Consider the following 17,321-nt stretch of genomic DNA (forward strand, 5'->3'; position numbering starts at 1 on the left):
GTGGGATTGGAGGGTGGTGACTCTTCAGTTTCAGGTGGTCGGAAAAGGCCTTTCTGATGAGGTGACATTTGAGCTGAGAGCTGAATGATGAGTAGCCATGTGGAAATCTGGGAGTGATGTGTCAGCGTAGGTTTACTAGTTCCAACAAATGGCCATCTCTGGTGCAGAATGTTGACAGTGGGGGAGGCTGCCCACGTGGGTAGAGGAGCACATGGGAAATAGCTGTATTTTCTACTCAATTTTGCTGTGAATCTAAAACTGCTCTAAAAAATGAATTTTAGGCTGGGCGCGGTGGCTCACGCCTGTAATCCCAGCACTTTGGGAGGCCCAGGCAGGTGGATCACCTGAGGTCAGGAGTTCGAGACCAGCCTGGCCGACTTGGTGGAACCCTGTCTCTACTAAAAACACAAAAAAATTAGCCAGACGTGGTGGTGGACGCCTATAATCCCAGCTACTCAGGAGGCTGAGGCAGGAGAATCACTTGAACCCAGGAGGTGGAGGTTGCAGTGAGCCGAGATCACAACACTGCACTCCAGCCTGGGGGACAGGCTTGAAAGAAAAAAAAAATTGAGAGGCCGAGGCAGGTGGATCACCTGAGGTCAGGAGTTTGAGACCAGCCTGGCCGATTTGGTGGAACCCTGTCTCTACTAAAAATACAAAGTTAGCTGAGCGTGGTGGTGGTGCATGCCTGTAATCCCAGCTACTCGGGAGGCTGAGACAGGAGAATTGCTTGAACCCGGGATGTGCAGGTTGCAGTGAGCCAAGATCACGCCATTGCATTCCAGCCTGGGCAATAAGAGTGAAACTCTGTCTCAAAAAAAAAAAATTTATTTAAAAAGAGCTGGGTGCAGTGGCTCACGCCTATAATCCCAGCTACCCAAGAGGCTGAGGCAAGAGGATCGCTTGAGGCCACTTCAAGACCAGCTTGAGCAACATAGGGAGACCTTGTCTTAAAAAATACTTAAGGCCGGGTGTGGTGGCTCATGCCTGTAATTCCAGAACTTTTGGAGGCTGAGATGGGTAGATCACCTGAGGTCAGGAGTTCAAGACCAGCCTTGCCAACTTGGCAAAACCCCGCCTCTACTAAAAATACAAAAACTGGCCAGGCACAGTGGTGCACGCCTGTAATCCCACCTACTTGGGAGGCTAAGACAGGAGAATCGCTGGAACCCGGGAGGCAGAGGTTGCAGTGAGCCAAGACCAGGCCACTGCACTCCAGCCTGGGCAACAGAGTGAGACTCCATCTCAAAAAAATAAATAAATAAAATAAAATAAAAAAAGGCTGGGCACAGTGGCTCATGCCTGTAATCCCAGCACACTGGTAGGCTGAGGCAGGAGAATCACTTAAGCCCAGGAGTTTGAGGTTACAGTGAGCTATGACAGTGACACTGCTGCCTGGGTGACAGAGCGAGACTCTATCTCTAAAAAATACATAATAATAAAATTAGCCTGAGGTGAGGTGACACACACCTGTAGTCCCAGCTATCGAGCTCCTTTATGTCCCTGGCTTGAGTGGGGACAGCTTCGGAGGGGCCAGAGTCCATTTTCAGCCTCTCATCCAAGGGGCTGATCACACCCCCTACCATGGGAATGGTGGCTTCCAGAGCTGGCCAAAAGCAATCCCGGTGGCTGTGTTCTCCCACTCAACATTCATCTTAAATTCCATTTGCAGACAAGGCCCGCCTTTCTCCCAAAAGCCAAGGAAGTCACAGTGCTACTGCTGACCACAAGGTGAGGTAACAGAGGTTAAGTGTGGAGAGAGGGGACCATGAGGCTGGGCAGGAGGAGGCTGATCTTTGTGGCCTTAGGGGCAGTAGTCACCCATGATGACTGGTAGGAAGCAGGCTGAAGGAAGGTGACTCCAGTTTTAGTTAGAATTTGGGCTTGAACACGGTGTGGGTGTTGCTGGTACCCCCAATACCAACCACAATCCGGTGGTTCAAGGACCTGGATATGGTGGGGGAAAGGAAGTTTGGGGGAAGGTGGTTTGGAGAACAGGTTTGAAAACCAGCCATGTAAAAGCTTACTGGGGAATAAAGCATTCATGAACTCCTTTCATCTCCTCTCCAACTTGCTTTGAGTTCAGTGCAATGGTTTTTACAAATAGGAATGGGCCAGACAAATTCAGGCTTGAAGTCGAAAAAAAAAAGAACCCCAAAGTACAAAGATTCTCTGTGACAAACTTTATTAAATTTTGCATCGGTACGGGGTATCCCTTATTGCATACTAGAATCCCAGGATTCAGGGGGGTGGTAAAGTGGCAATGGCGAATTTGGGTATCTGGTCTCCCAAAAGTACTTGCCGCTCTACCCCTGACTCTGCAATGGCTGCCAGGCGGATCACTCCCCCACTGGAGCCATCCCGCTCCATGGCCAAAGCGAGAGCTGTGGATAAAAGGAGAAAGCTGGGTTCAGATTCAGATGCTGGGATCACTGCAAGGAATGAGGAATGCTGGCCTGGCTTGGGTAGTTGGGGTTGAAGCTCATAGGCCCAGAAGCCTAAGCTCTCACCATTGGCAGTGAATTGCAGACACTCTTCCTTGGTCATGCCTTCCCGGTAGGTAGCATCAACATAGCCATAGATGTAGGAGCTCCCGGAGCCTCCAATGGCAAAGGACTGCCTTACCATCATACCCCCCATAGGCACTGAGTACACCTGCCAGATCGAATGAGAAGAGTTACCAGTCGTATCTTCCCTCCAACACATGTACATTCACCTGTCCATTCTGCTATTGGTCTGAGGCATGTTAATAGTAAGAATAAGTGAGGCAGACACTGGAAAGAAAAAGAAAATGGCTGGGGAGAGGATAAAAGGCCTGGCTCAAGTGTGCTCTGGTCGGGTGGGGATCTGACCTGCCCTCCTTCTTGAGGGTCCCAGCCTGCGATGATGATTCCCGCCATCAGGTCTTCCCGGTATCGGTAACACATCTCCTTAAAGAGGCTGGCTGCTGTGTGGACCAGTGGAGGCTCATTCAGTTCAATGCTAGAGGGTCAGGGAAGTCACAGAGAAAGTTTCAAGACCTAGAAGTCAGGCTATTTAGCTCCTCAGCTTCCAACTCCCTTCAGATACTTGCCCCTCCCCTGCCCACAACCACCTGTGGAAACCGAGCTGGTAAGTGACAGCATCAGCTACTGCCTGGGTATCAGCAGCTGAGCCTGAGCGACAGCAGAAAATGTGGTCGTGAATAGGTGTCAGCTTGTCAGTCACTCGATTGGCGATGTAGGACCTGCAGGATGGCAGAACAGTGAGGAAAGGAGCCCACCTGTCTTCCCCTCCATCCCATCACGACCAACTCTCTCAGGGCTCAGGGATACGATGTCCAGTATTGCCTTTCTTTCCTTTTTCTTTGAGATGCAGTCTCGCTCTGTTGCCCGGGCTGGAGTGCAGTGACGCAATCTGTGCTCACTGCAACATCCACCTCCTGGGTCCAAGCGATTCTTTAGCCCTAGCCTCCCAAGTAGCTGGGACTGCAGGCGCGCGCCGCCACGCACGGCTAGTTTTTGTATTTTTTAGTAGAGACGGGTTTCGCCATGTTGGCCAGGCTGGTCTCGAACTCTTGACCTCAGGTGATCCACCCGCCTCGGCCTCCCAAAGTGCTGGGATTACAGGCGTGAGGCACCGTGCCTGGCCTCCAGTATTGCTTATTCTCATCCAAACTGAAGCGGGCTGGAGAAAAGACTTTTGTAAGGATTCCACTAACGAGTGAGGGGAACTGAAAGTAATAAAAGTTGGGACAAATCTTTATCTCCAGAGAGAGAAGAAACCTCTCTTCCCACAGTGGTCTGTGGAGGCAGGCAGGGTGGGCTGGCAGGCAGGAAAGGAAAAGGAAGACAGGAAGACCTTTCACAAATCTGTCCTGAACTCACCCAGTGGTTGTTCTGGAGTCCGCCCCCAGAACCACGCCCCCGTCAAATTGCACGGCCATGATAGTGGTCTGGGAAAAGGGAAAAAGGAGTAAGTCTACATTCTCCAGCATACACAAACCTCAATGATCTCTCTACCTAGTTCCCAAAATACAAAAGCTGTGCGTCGCTGAACCATTTTCAAATCTTATAGGGGCCTCAGCACCCGGCAGAATACCAGAATGTCAACCCTCAAATCTCAAAAGACTCATCCCGTACTTAAGCCCAAGATCTTCACTAGCCTCGCAGGATTTCAGAATTTCAAACTTCAGCCCACCCTCCACCTCCCACTACGAAGCTACCGCACCACTCCACCATCCTCGGGGTACCTCTCCCCATTCCTGGAGCACAACACATTCCACCTCCCCTCCACCCCTGCCAGATCTCTCAACACCACTCAGCCTTTATCTTCCCATACTGTCAGGCCTTGTGCACATCCTATGAACCCTGACTCCTTCCTCACCCCAGTGGAGACTTCTCGGCTTTCCCAATCTGGAGTGAAGGCCTCCGGCCCCCAAGCCGGTGCCGGCCCGGCTCCTCGAGCAGCTAGTAAGGTAGCCGCCATCTTTCTCCTCCGGTACTGACTCAAAGCAACTGTCGTAAAGCGCTCTGTCACGCTCTTTGGTCGCGCTTTGAGGCCTTCTGGGAGCGAAGCTACTGCGAGGTTGACGGCAGAAGGGAAAAGAAAAGTACAGTACTGCATGGGGACGGTTCTTTTGCGACAGTGAGCACTTGATGGCAGCGTGGCAAGGAACAAACAAAAGAAAGTCTGCAAAAAAAAAAAACAAAACAAAACAAAAAACAAAACAAAACAAAACAAAAAACCGTTCGGCACTTTGGGAGGCTGAGGCGGGCGGATCATGAGGTTAGCAGTTCAAGACCAGCCTGGCCAACATGGTGAAACTCCGTCTGTACTAAAAAATACAAAAATTAGCCGGGCGTGGTGGGGCGTGCCTGTAATCCCGGCTCCTGGGGAGGCTGAGGCAGGAGAATCGCTTGAGCCCGGGAGGCGGAGGTTGCAGTGAGCCGAGATCACGCCACTGCACTCCAGCCTGAGCGACAGGGCAAGACTCTGTCTCAACAGAAACAAAAACAAAACAAAACAAAAAACCGTCCTAGTGGCTTGCGCCGTACCGATCTTACAGAGTTACAGTCCAAAGGGCCCACAAAATAAACCGAAGAGTCTTTGGGCTAAAGTGACCACACCATGTTTTCATTTCTTTTAGTTACATACTTAGGAGTATATGCTGGCAGAGGAATTTATGAGTTCTATGATAACTGTATGTTTAACATTTTGAGCAACTGACAAACTGTTTTCCACAGAAACTGCACCATTTTACATCCCTACAAGCCATGTATGAGGGTTCCAATTTCTCCACATCCTCACCAACACTTGTTATTGTGCATTATTTTAGTTATAGCCATTCTAGGGGGTGTGAAATGGTACCCTGTGGTTTTCATTGGTATTTTTCTAATCATTAGTGATGCTGAGCATATTTCCATGAGATAATTGGCCATTTGTATGTCTTTTTTGATGCAATGTTTATTCAAGTTCTTTGCACATTCTAAAATTGGGATATGTCTTTTGTTTAATATATTTTTGGGGCTTACTTTTTTTTTTTGAGAGGAGGGTGGGCTGTGTGTGTGGGGGGTGGGTTTGTCTTGCGGTGTTTCCCAGGCTGGAGTGCAGATGCGATCATGGTGCACTATATCAGCCTTGAACTCCTGGGCTCCAGTGATCCTCCTGCCTCAGCCTCTCAAGTAGCTGGGACTTCAGGTATGTGCCACTGAACCCAGCTCTATTTGTCTTTTTATACTGATGTGATCTCAGCTCCCTGCAGCTTCTGCCTCCCGGGTTCCAGCAGTTCTCTTCCTTCAGCCTCCCGAGTAGCTGGGATTACAGGCACGTGCCACCATGCCAGGCTAATTTTTGTAATTTTAGTAGAAATGGGGTTTCACCATGTTGGCCAGGCTGGTCTCAAACTCCTGACCTTGTGATCTGTCCGCCTCGGCCTCCCAAAGTGCTGGGATTACAGGAGCGAGCCACTGTGCCCGGCCTGTAGTACGTTTTTCAAAATTGAGGTAAAATTCACATAACAAAATTATTTTACAGTGTACAATTGAGTGTCATTTAGTACATTCACAATGTTGTACAACTATAACCATTTATTTATTTATTTACTATGTATTTATTTTTTTGAGATGGAGTCTTACTCTTGTCGTCCAGGCTGGAGTGCAGTGGTGCGATCTCGGCTCACTGCAGCCTCTGCCTCCTGGGTTCAAGCGATTCTCCTGCCTCAGCCTCCCGAGTAGCTGGGATTACAGGAGCCTGCCACCATGCCCGGGTAATTTTTATATTTTTAGTAGAGATGAGGTTTCGCCATGTTGGCCGGGCTGGTCTCAAACTCCTGACCTCGTGATCCACCTGCCTCAGCCTCCCAAAGTGCTGGGATTACAGGCATGAGCCACCGCGCCTGGCACAACTATAACCATTATCCAGTTTCTGAATGTAGTAATTTCTAGATCCAGGAAATGTGAATCCTCCAACTTTTTCCTCCTTTTCAAGATTATTTTGGCTTTTTTGGATCCCTTGCATCTCCATATAAATTTTAGGATTAGCTTGTCCATTTCTGCAGAAAAGTCTGTTGGAATTTTGTTAGGGATTGTACTTAATCAATTTCAATTTGTGGAGTATTGCCATCTTAACAAGTCTTCTTTTCATAACATGGTGTTTTTTTTTTTTTTTCATTTATTCAGGTCTTCTTTCTTTCTTTTTTTTTTTTGAGATGGAGTCTTGCTCTGTTGCCCAGGCTGGAGTGCAGTGGCGCGATCTCAGCTCACTGCAACCTCCATCTCCCGGGTTCAAGCAGTTCTCCTGTGCATGCCACCATGCCCGGCTAATTTTTGTATTTGTAGTAGAGATGGAGTTTCACCATATTGGTCAGGCTGGTCTCGAACTCCTGACCTCGTGATCCACCCGCCTCAGCCTCCCAAAGTGTTGGGATTACAGGCGTGAGCCACCGTGCCTGGCCATTTATTAGTTCTAATAGTTTGTGTCTATATTCTTTAGGATTTTTCTATATAAACCATCATATCATCTGCAAATAGAGATAATTTTATCTCTTCCTTTCCAATCTGGATGACTTTTATTTCATTACCTTGCCCAGTTGCTCTGGCTAGTTACTTCAGTACTTGAGTAGATTGGCAAAAGCAGACATCTTTGTCTTGTTTCTCCTTTTAGGCAAAAAGCTTAGAGGAAAGCTTAGGGAAAAGTCTTTCATCACTGAGAGTGCTGTTAGCCCTGGGTTTTTCACGGATGCCTAGGCAGAGGAAGTTCCCTTCTATTCCTAGTTTGTTGATTGGTTTTCTTTTTTTTTTTTTTTTGAGACAGAGTCTTGCTCTGTTGCCCAGGCTGGAGTGCAGTGGCACAATTTCGGCTCACTGCAGCCTCTGCCTCCTGGGTTCCAGTGATTCTCCTCCCAAAGTGTTGGGATTACAGGCACACGCCACCATGCCCGGCTAATTTTTGTATTTTTAGTAGAGATGGGGTTTCACCATGTTGGTCAGGCTGGTCTCGAACTCTTGACTTCAGGTGATCCACTCGCCTTGGCCTCCTAAAGTGCTGGGATTACAGGCGTAAGCCACCGCGCCCGACTGTCGATTGTTATTTATTTATTTATTTGAGATGGAGTCTCACTCCCATCACACAGGCTGGAATGCAGTGGTGTGATCTCGGTTCACTGCAACCTCCACCTCCCAGGTTCAAGCAATTCTCTTTCCTCAGCTTCCCGAGTAGCTGGGATTACAGGTGTGGGCCACCACACCCAGCTAATTTTTGTATTCTTAGTAGAGATGGGGTTTTGCCACGTTGGCTAGGCTGGTCTTGAACTTCTGACCTCAGGTGATCCAGCCACCTCGGCCTCCCAAAGTGCTGGGATTACAGGTGTGAGCCACTGCGCCTGGCCAATGATTTTTTTTTTTATTATGACAGAATGTTGGATTTTAAAACTGCTTTTCTGAGTTTATTGAGATAATTTTGCATTTTTTCCTTTATTAATATGGTATATTGCATTTATTTTCATATGTTGAAGCAATGATGTATTCCTTTTTTTTTTTTTGAGACGGAGTCTCGCTCTGTCGCCCAGGCTGGAGTGCAGTGGTGCAATCTCGGCTCACTGCAAGCTCCGCCTCCCAGGTTCACGCCATTCTCCTGCCTCAGCCTCCCAAGTAGCTGGGACTACAGGCACCCGCCACCACGCCTGGCTAATTTTTCTGTATTTTTAGTAGAGACGGGGTTTCACCTGTTAGCCAGGATGGTCTCGATCTCCTGACCTCGTGATCCGCCCACCTCGGCCTCCCAAAGTGCTGGGATTAGAGGCGTGAGCCACCGCACCCGGCCCTTTTTTTTTTTTTGAGAAGGACTCTTGCTCTGTTGCCCAGGCTGGAGTGTGGTGGCACGATCTAGGTTTACTGAAACTTCTGCCTCCCGAGTTCAAGTGATTCTCCTGCCTCAGCCTCCCGAGGAGCTGGGACTACAGGCATATCAGGCTAATTTTTGTATATTTAGTAGAGAGAGAGTTTAATCATGTTGGCCAGGCTGGTCATGAACTCCTGACTTTGAGTGATCCACCTGCCTAGGCCTCCCAAAGTGCTGGGATGAGGGATTACAGACTTGAGCCACCATGCCTTTGGAAGGCCAAGGTGGGTGGATCACCTGAGGTCAGGAGTTCGAGACCAGCCTGGCCAACATGGCGAAACCCTGTCTCTACTAAAAATACAAAAAGTAGCCGGGAGTGGTGGTGGACGCCTGTAATTCCAGCTACTCAGGAGGCTGAGGCAGGAGAATCCCTTGAACTTGGGAGGTGGAGGTTGCAGTGAGCCGAGATTGTGCCACTGCACTCCAGCCTCAGTGACAATAGTGAAACTCCATCTCAAAATAAGTAAATGAATAAATAAAATAAAATAAAATACATTATAGGAGGGTGGGAGAGGGGGCACAAAAATAAAATACATTACAGGGAGGGAAAGGACGGACAGAGAAACAATGAGAAGGCTATTGCAGTAATCTAGAATATATTCTCCCTTCATAGTCAAATGTACTAGGAGTGGAGAAAGAGGGCACTGCTCAGATTTTCACAGATTAGATGCTGATGTGATGAAAGAGAAACAGAAAGGCTGGGGCTGAGCGCAGTGCCTCACGCCTGTCATCCCTGCACTTTGGGAGGCCGAGGCGGGCGGATAACCGGAGGTCGGGAATTCAAGACCAGCCTGACCAACACGGAGACATCCTGTCTCTACTAAAAATACAAAAAGTAGCCTGGCATGGTGGCGCATGCCTGTAATCCCAGCTACTTGGGAGACTGAGGCAGGAGAATTGCTTGAACCCGGGAGGTGGAGGTTGTGGTGAGCCAAGATCGCGCCATTGCACTCCAGCCTGGGTAACAAGAGCGAAACTCTGTCTCAAAAAAAAAAAACAAAAAAACAAAAAAACAAAAACAAAAAAACACAACCAAACCAAAACAAAAAAACCCAGAAGGGTCTGGATGATGAGGTTTTTGGTCTGAGGACCTGGAAGAATGGAAGTGTCATTCACCGAGCCAGCAAAGACTATGAAGGGAGAATTTTCGTGGGGAGGGCGTATTGGAGCTTAGTGTTGGCCGTGGTAGGTTTGCTATGCCTAGTTGACATCCAAGTGGAGATACTGAATAGGCAATCGTACATGTAGGATTCTGGAGTCCAGGAGAAAGTGGATTGAAGTTGTGATTTGGGCGTTATCAGTGTATGAAATGGCAAGGTCTTTCATGTTCATTGTGGGAGTGGCCGTGGAGTCATTTAATAAACATACATTATGGAGCTGAGCACCTGCTTCGTGTGAGGCATGACGCACATGCGCTTGGGTAGCTGAAGGGTGAGGGTGCCATTTATTCACAGAGACAGGGAACGCAGGAGGAGGTGCAGTTCTTAGGGGGATGGTGGTGGGACCTGTGTTGGACGTGTTGCATTTGCAGCGTCTGTGGAGTGTGCAGGATGCTTGCTGTATACTTGGCTGCACAGGGGTGAAGCTCAGGGCCAAGTCTGGGCTGGAGACTCAGCGTGTGGTTGGCAACTGAAGCCACGGGAGTGACCGCGATAGGCCAGGGGAGCGTGAGTCTCTCGGCTGCCGAGAACACAGATGACACATCTTCTCACATTCGTTTTTTATTTCCCTTAAGCGCCTGTCGTCATCACACAAAACGCCCTACGTCGACGCTACCAAATACTGCTTTTTATTCCTCACAGCTCCTCCCGTCTTTCCGAGACTGCGGACAGAGGGAGCTCAACGCCATTCCCTGACGGGGCTGGCCCTCGCCGCGGCGACGTCACGGAAGAGGCGGGATACGGAGGCGGCCGCGGCGCAGGCTGCAGGACTGACCCCGGGCTGCGCGGTCCCACCCCGGGCGGTCCGCTCCGTTCCCGTTGGTCCCCGCAGCCGCCGTCTTAGGCCAGCTGGAGCAGGCCGCGCTCGGCCAGCAGGCTCTGGGTGCGGTTGTAGACATCCTCCAGGGTGCCGGCGGCCCGGACCAGCGCGGCCCGCGCCTCCGCCTCGGTGGCTCCGGGACACGCCAGCTCCAGCAGGCGGCGGCGACCCGGGAAGGCGAGGAAGGCGAGGCGGGCGGTCTGACGGACCAGCCAGGGCTGATGCGGGCCCAGGGCCGCACGGTAGGCGTCGCTGCACTGCACGCCCGCGTCCGGGCCTCCCAGCGTGCCGGTCGCCACCCGGTGGAGGCAGAGCTGGGACCAGCGCAGCGCGCGGTGCAGCAGGAGCAGCGTGCGAGAGCCCGAGCTCCGGGCCGGGTCCCGGGGAGCCGCCCCCGGCTGCTCCAGCAGTCCCGCCCTCTGCTCCCAGGCCGCCATGGCCGCCAGCGACCAGTAGTGCTCCGCGTCCGGGCCGTGCACCCGAGCCTCCAGGGCTGTCACCTTGGTGAAGGCCTCCCTAGTGGCGAAGGCGAAGACGGAGCCGAGGGGAGTCAGGAACCTGCAGGCGAGACGATTTGAGAGAATGGCGATGGAGCCGCCAAGGAGGCGGGGACCGGCTGGGGGGCGGGAGGCCACTCACTGGACGAGTGCCCTCCATCCCGCCAGGTACGGCGACAGCCCCACATCCCCTTCGGGTTTCAGACTGGCGTGGAACGGCCTCATCATGCGGCCCAGCATCCCCCGAGGGCCCAGACACGGAGGCTGTTTCCTCTCCGGGGCCTCCAGGGGTCCCGACTCCTGCCGGACCTGGTCGGGAGACACGATGGGAAGAGGTGGAAGCAGATTCCGCCCTGAAGAAATTGTTCCGAAGGTTTAGCTGATGGCTCTTCTGCTGTGCGCTCAGCTTCGGACGGGATAGGGGAGACCAGGGGGAGGACTCGCCCTTTGCCGGACCCTCAGCCTGGCTCCACGTCCCCCTGTTCTGGTCCCTCCTGGAGCGCCCGCGCCCAACCCTGCGCCTAGCGTACCTGGAAGGGCGCAGTTCCCCCTGGAACGCAGGGCTGTGCCCTGGGTCCGCAGCCCGAGCGGGCGCCTGGGGAGAGGAGAAGCGGAGCGGTGAGGGCTCGAGAAAGAGGCTTGAGTCGTGAGGGCCTGGACTCCGGGCTTCCTCCCGGAGCAGGTAGGGGAAGGGGCAGCTCACCTAGGCTCCGAGCACTGAGATAAAGCAGCAGCAGCGCGAAGATAGCGAGAGGAATTGAGTGGCTGAACCAGTGCCGCAGGGCTGGGGGCCGCACCGCCACTCCCATGCCTGCTGCTGGGACCGCCGCCCCCTCACCAGCGCCTAGCCAGTCCGTGTCCCTCCGCCTCCAGGAGGGGACAGAAGCCCGTGGTGCCCTGAGGCGCAAAGGGTTAATAATTAACCTACTAAGGCCCCTTCCCCTGTGCTCTTCGCCCCAAAGGGCAGCTACCCTGGGTGCGAGGAACCGGGTGAAGGGAATTTGGGGGATTCGACAGCCGTGACAGATCAGTGCATTTCCTTTCCCTGTAGGGCCAGCTGTAGTAAGAGGCACTCTTGAGTATTGGGAAGAGAGGCAGGGGCCAGAACAGCTCCCCTGCTGAGCAGTGGTGTGGGCCCTAAATTCACTCTGGGCTTGGGTTCCCTCCACTATAAATTGAGGATAATAATAGGTACTTTGCAAGCCTCATGTGAGGATTAAACGATAATGTATGTGAAAACACTAAATGGAAAAGCTGACCACAATTGCCCTATAAATCTTATTAAGTTCAAGCATTGCACGCCTCTGGGATCCAGGGAACACCCGCTTCTTTCTCTCTCTCTTTTTTTTTTTTTGAGACAAAGTCTCGCTCTGTCGCCCAGGCTGGAAAGTGCCGGCTAATTTTTATATTTTTAGTAGAGACAGGGTTTCACCATACTGGCCAGGCTGGTCTCGAACTCCTGACCTTGTGATCCGCCCGACTCGGCCTCCCAAAGTGCTGGGATTACAGGCGTAAGCCACCGCGCCCAGCTGGGAACACCCACTTCTAAATTCTCTATCTTATCCCCAGGGGACTTTGTCTTGACCTGGATACATGACCTCTTGCAATCATATACATACGTCAGGCTTTATCCTTTTGCATTTTTGTGGTTTAATTTTCAAAACTCCAGATTGGCTCTTCAATCATTCATTGCACCCACTTTTATTAAGTACTTCCGCACGTACTAGGCTTCGAGAATACAAAAGTGCCTTCACAGAGCTCAAGGTCCACTGGGGGATAATTTATCCTCTGTCTCCCCCACTGGAATATGAGCTCTGATGACAGGGGCCTTGTTATTCTTGCTTACAGCACGTGGAATATTGCTTAAGCCAAAACATATTATTGCTACATAGGTATTGAATAAACAAAGGAGTGTGTATGAGGGGCAGGTAAATCAGGGGTTGTGGCCCCTAACAAATTTAACCAGGCATTTTTAGGCCAGGCACGGTGGCTCACGCCTGTAATCCCAGCACTTTGGGAGGCCGAGGTGGGCGGATCACCTGAGGTCAGCCTGGCTAACATGGCAACACCCCGTCTGTACTAAAAATATACAAATTAGCGGGGCGTGGTGGCAAACGCCTGTAATCCCAGCTACTTGGGAGGTTGAGGGAAGAGAATCGCTTGAACCCCGGAGGCAGAGGTTGCAGTGAGCCTAGATGGCGTCGCTGCACTCCAACCTGGGCAACAGAGTGAGACTTAGTCTCAAAACAAACAAACGAACAAACAAACAAACAAACAAAAAACATACTTAGCCAGGTTTTCTCGCTTTTTGTTTTGCAAATTAGGAGTCCATCTGGTGGTCACAGGGGGAAAGGCATTCCAGGAAAGGATATAAGGATACAGAAAGCAATGGAGGAAACAGCATGATGTTTTCTTAGGGGTTCTTAGTCTCCTGTCCCCAAACTTCTTAGAATTATTCCTGTTGGACCGGGCGCGGTGGCTTACGCCTGTAATCCCAGCACTTTGGGAGGCCGAGGCAGGCGGATCACAAGGTCAAGAGATAGAGACCATCCTGGCCAACATGGTGAAACCCCGTCTTTACTAAAAATACAAAAATTAGCTGGGTGGCGTCTTGGCACGTGCCTGTAGTCCCAGCTACTCAGGAGGCTGAGGCAGGAGAATCGCTTGAACCCAGGAGGTGGAGGTAGCAGTGAGCCGAGATCGCGCCACTGCGATGCTGCCACTGGGCGACAGAGGGAGACTTTGACTGAAAAATAAAATAAAATAAAAAAGAATTATTTTTGTTTGTGTATATCTTCTTCTAAGGTAGGGAGGAGTGTCCCGGATTCTCAAGGTGTTAGTGCCCTGATCGCTCAGAAGACCTCTCAGAGGAGGAGGAGACTTCTGAGCTGACAGTTTTCTCAGTTTCTCCAGTTCGAGGATTCTTGTCCTATCCTCAGTCTGATGTCCCCTCACATCCTGGAGGTCTCTGGGTTGCTCTTGCCCCATCCTGTCACTGGTGGGACTCCCGGGAGGTCACTTCCATCCCTTGCCCTGGTCTCCGCTCTGTCTCTGCTCTCACTGCTGGAATGTTTCCCAGCTTGCTTGGCTATAAACCTAAGGCAAGTTGCTTGCCATTTTTGAGCCAGTTCCCTCATCTACAAAATAGGAAGGATAATTCTCACCTCCTAAAAATTGTTGTGAGGGTTAAATAAAATACTGCAAAGCGCTAACCATAATTCGTAGCCTATAGTAAATATTCAGTAGGTGATGGTTATTTTAATTCGCCCTCTCTCACTGCCCCTCCTCCCCTAGCTCTGGGAGCCTCTGCCTCCGGGAGCAGGAAATAGGGTTCTGGGAGTGGATTAGTTTTGGGTTTCACTTAATCTGGGAGGCCCTTCCGCAATCGGAGCCCTCACAGGGGCCAAACTGATATAAATCTGCTTAGGAGGCCTGATTCACAGACGCTGCAGGATGGAGCGGGGCGCAGGAGCCAAGCTGCTGCAGCTGCTGCTGCTTCTGCGGGCGACTCGTTTCACATGTGCACAGGCAGATGGCCGGAACGGCTACTCGGCGGTCATCGAAGTGACCAACGGGGGTCCCTGGGGCGACTGGGCCTGGCCCGAGATGTGTCCTGACGGGTTCTTCGCCAGCGGGTTCTCGCTCAAGGTTGGGGCTCAGGCGTAGGTCCTGGAGAGGGCGGAGATGCGTGGGACCATAAAGCCAAGGATGATAATTCCGTGGCTCGCCCTTGCTCCTCTCCTCGATACCCAGGTGGAGCCTCCCCAAGGCATTCCTGGCGACGACACTGCACTGAATGGGATCAGGCTGCACTGCGCGCGCGGGAACGTCCCAGGCAATACGCACGTGGTAGAGTCCCAGTCTGGAAGGTGGGGCACAGGGGTCGAGGATCCCTTGGGGTGATGGTATGTCCCTTACCCTCTATTACATACTCCGTCGCGACAGGCAGGCTGGCTCCTCCAGAGCTACGGGGCAGTATAGACCGGGGGGGCGAGGGGTGGATGGAAGACCCCCACTCCGCTCCTTGGCGGAGGTCAGGGAGCACCCAGCCCATCAGGTCATATACACAGCACTTGGCTTGGAAAGTCTCAAGGGCTTGGTGAATGGTGGCGCCGGCAGAGGCAACGCATCTCCCTTTGCCTTGCAGCTGGGGCGAATGGAGTGAGCCGCTGTGGTGTCGCGGCGGCGCCTACCTAGTGGCTTTCTCGCTTCGCGTGGAGGCACCCACGACCCCCGGTGACAACACAGCAGCGAACAACATGCGCTTCCGCTGTTCAGACGGCGAGGAACTGCAGGGGCCTGGGCTGAGCTGGGGAGACTTTGGAGACTGGAGTGACCGTTGCCCCAAGGGCGCGTGCGGCCTGCAGACCAAGATCCAGGGACCTAGAGGCCTCGGCGATGACACTGCGCTGAACGACGCGCGCTTATTCTGCTGCCGCAGTTGAAAGGCGCCGCCGCCGCCGCTCTCTCCCGGGCCAGGAGCCTAGTCCCACCTCTTGCTATTAAAGCTTCTCTGAGTTGACTTTGGTCTCGCCTGTTTATTTAATTAATTAATTAATTTATTTATTTATTTGAGACGGAGTCTGGCTCTGTCCCCCAGGCTGGAGTGCAGTGGCGCGATCTCGGCTCACTGCAAGCTCCGCCTCCCGGGTTCACGCCATTCTCCTGCCTCAGCCTCCCGAGTAGCTGGGACTACAGGCGCCCGCCACCACGCCTGGCGAATTTTTTTCTGTATTTTTAGTAGAGACGGCGTTTCACCGTGTTAGCCAGGATGGTCTCGATCTCCTGACCTCATGATCCGCCCACCTCAGCCTCCCAAAGTGCTGGGATTACAGACGTGAGCCACCGCGCCCGGCTGGTCTCGCCTGTTTAAGGGATGGGGAACTGAGTCTCCTTTTCCCCTCCTAACCTAGCACTGGGCGAGGCATACGTTTGGATTTGGTCTCAGGGATCCGTGGTAGATTGCTGAAAAGTTATGGACTGGAGAAAAACGCACTTAAACACGTAATTTTCAGACAAGTGATGGAAGTCTGGCTTTTTTTTTTTTTTTTTTTTTTTTAGGCGTCTCACTCTGTGCTGAGGCTGGAGTGCAGTGGTATGATCTTGGCTCCTTGTGCAACTTCCACCTCCTGGGTTCAAGCGATTCTTCTGCCTCAGCCTCCTGAGTAGCTGGGACTATAGGTACCCACCACCATGCCCGGCTAAATTTTGTATTTTTAGTAGAGATGGGGTTTCCCCATGTTGGCCAAGCTAGTCTCAAACTCCTGACCTCAAGTCATCCACTGGCTTCAGCCTTCCAAAGTGTTGGGATTACAGGCTTGCACCGTCATGCCGGGCCAGGAAGTCTGGCTTTCTGAGAGAGTCTGCAGACACCCTGCCCCCATTAGGTGCCCAGGTTGTCTCCTTTCTGAACCAGTGACCTAAGATTAAGAAAATTCTACCAAATTATGGCCAGATGTGGTGGCTCACAGCTGTAATCTCAGTACTCTGGGAGGCTGAGGTGGGTGGATTGTTTAAGCTCAGGAGTTGGAGACCAGCCTGGGCAACATGGTGAAATCCCCTCTCTACAAAAAGTACAAAAATTAGCAGGGGTATGGTGGTGTGCGCCTGTAGTCCCAGCTACTCAGGAGGCAGAGGCAGGAGGATCGCTTTAGCCCAGGAGGTGGAGGCTGCAATGAGCCGAGATCGTGCCACTGCACTCCAGCCTGAGGGACAAAGTGAGACCCTGTCTCAAAAAAAACAAAAAAAAATTCTACCAAATTAGAAGGTGACAAGGCCACAATGGCTTTACAGTTCCACAGTTCCATTTTCTAGAGCTTAAGAGGTTACAGTGTCTTTTCTATAGTTTTCATTATTTTCTCCTACAAAACTGATCCCTGTTGAGGATCTTTGTCCTTGCTGTTCTCTCTGCCTATAATCCCCCAAATATCCAGATGGTTAGCAAGCTCTCCTGATCTTAGCTCAAATTTCATTTTCTCAAATTTTCCCTATCATAAAAGAGAGTCTTCTCCATAAGTCAATACCAATCCCATTACCAATGCTTTTAAAAAGTGCTTATTGGCCGCACACAGTGGCTCATGCCTGTAATCCCAATACTTTGGGAGGCTGAAGTGGGAGGATTACTTTTGCTCAGGAGTTCGAGACCAGCCTGGGCAACATGGCAAAACCTCGTCTCTACAAAAAATACAAAAAAATTAGCAAGGCAGGGTGGCATATGCCTATGGTCCCAGCTACTTGGGAGGCTGAGACGGGAGGATTGCTTGAGTCCAGGAGGTGGAGGATGCAGTGAGCTGAGATCGTGCCACTGCCTTCCAGCCTGAGTGACAGTGAGACCCTGTCAAAAAACAAAACAAAACAAAACAAAACAAAAAAAGTGCTTATTACCTATTGAAATAATTTTTTGCTTATTTTAAAAATTGCCTATCTTCCACCCTTGGAATGCCAAGTTCTTTGAGAGAATAAAAC

General features: G+C 51.5%; 3 protein-coding genes across 8 annotated transcripts; 1 reads left to right on the forward strand and 2 right to left on the reverse strand.

Annotated features, from left to right (window-relative positions):
- Positions 1-2,160: 2,160 nt before the first annotated feature.
- PSMB6 (proteasome 20S subunit beta 6) lies at positions 2,161-4,513 on the reverse strand. Of its 4 annotated transcripts, none has more exons than XM_030799975.1 (6): positions 4,366-4,513; positions 3,867-3,934; positions 3,095-3,226; positions 2,853-2,982; positions 2,511-2,655; positions 2,161-2,384 (listed from the first exon to the last, which is right to left on the reverse strand). In XM_030799975.1, the coding sequence occupies exons 1-6, from the start codon at positions 4,465-4,467 to the stop codon at positions 2,242-2,244; spliced, it is 720 nt and encodes a 239-aa protein (XP_030655835.1). In that variant the 5' UTR covers positions 4,468-4,513; the 3' UTR covers positions 2,161-2,241. The 4 variants fall into 4 exon arrangements, with proteins under 4 accessions (XP_030655835.1, XP_030655834.1, XP_030655836.1 ...); XM_030799974.1 differs by having other exon boundaries at positions 2,167-2,384; positions 3,092-3,226; positions 4,366-4,501; XM_004091543.2 differs by having other exon boundaries at positions 2,340-2,404.
- A 4,952-nt stretch (positions 4,514-9,465) lies between these two features.
- Positions 9,466-12,883, reverse strand: GLTPD2 (glycolipid transfer protein domain containing 2). Its single transcript, XM_003277866.3, has 4 exons — positions 11,560-12,883; positions 11,387-11,451; positions 10,999-11,165; positions 9,466-10,917 (listed from the first exon to the last, which is right to left on the reverse strand). The coding sequence occupies exons 1-4, from the start codon at positions 11,663-11,665 to the stop codon at positions 10,380-10,382; spliced, it is 876 nt and encodes a 291-aa protein (XP_003277914.1). The 5' UTR covers positions 11,666-12,883; the 3' UTR covers positions 9,466-10,379.
- A 713-nt stretch (positions 12,884-13,596) lies between these two features.
- Positions 13,597-15,383, forward strand: VMO1 (vitelline membrane outer layer 1 homolog). Of its 3 annotated transcripts, none has more exons than XM_003277870.3 (3): positions 13,597-14,504; positions 14,610-14,725; positions 15,004-15,383. In XM_003277870.3, exons 1-3 carry the CDS (start codon positions 14,310-14,312, stop codon positions 15,299-15,301), a joined length of 609 nt encoding a protein of 202 aa, XP_003277918.1. In that variant the 5' UTR covers positions 13,597-14,309; the 3' UTR covers positions 15,302-15,383. The 3 variants fall into 3 exon arrangements, with proteins under 3 accessions (XP_003277918.1, XP_003277921.1, XP_003277919.1); XM_003277871.3 differs by having other exon boundaries at positions 14,264-14,504; positions 14,610-14,705; XM_003277873.2 differs by lacking the exon at positions 14,610-14,725.
- Positions 15,384-17,321: the final 1,938 nt, after the last annotated feature.

This window comes from Nomascus leucogenys, chromosome 19 (genome assembly GCF_006542625.1).
Source record: "Nomascus leucogenys isolate Asia chromosome 19, Asia_NLE_v1, whole genome shotgun sequence".
NCBI classification, from domain to species: Eukaryota; Metazoa; Chordata; class Mammalia; order Primates; family Hylobatidae; genus Nomascus; species Nomascus leucogenys.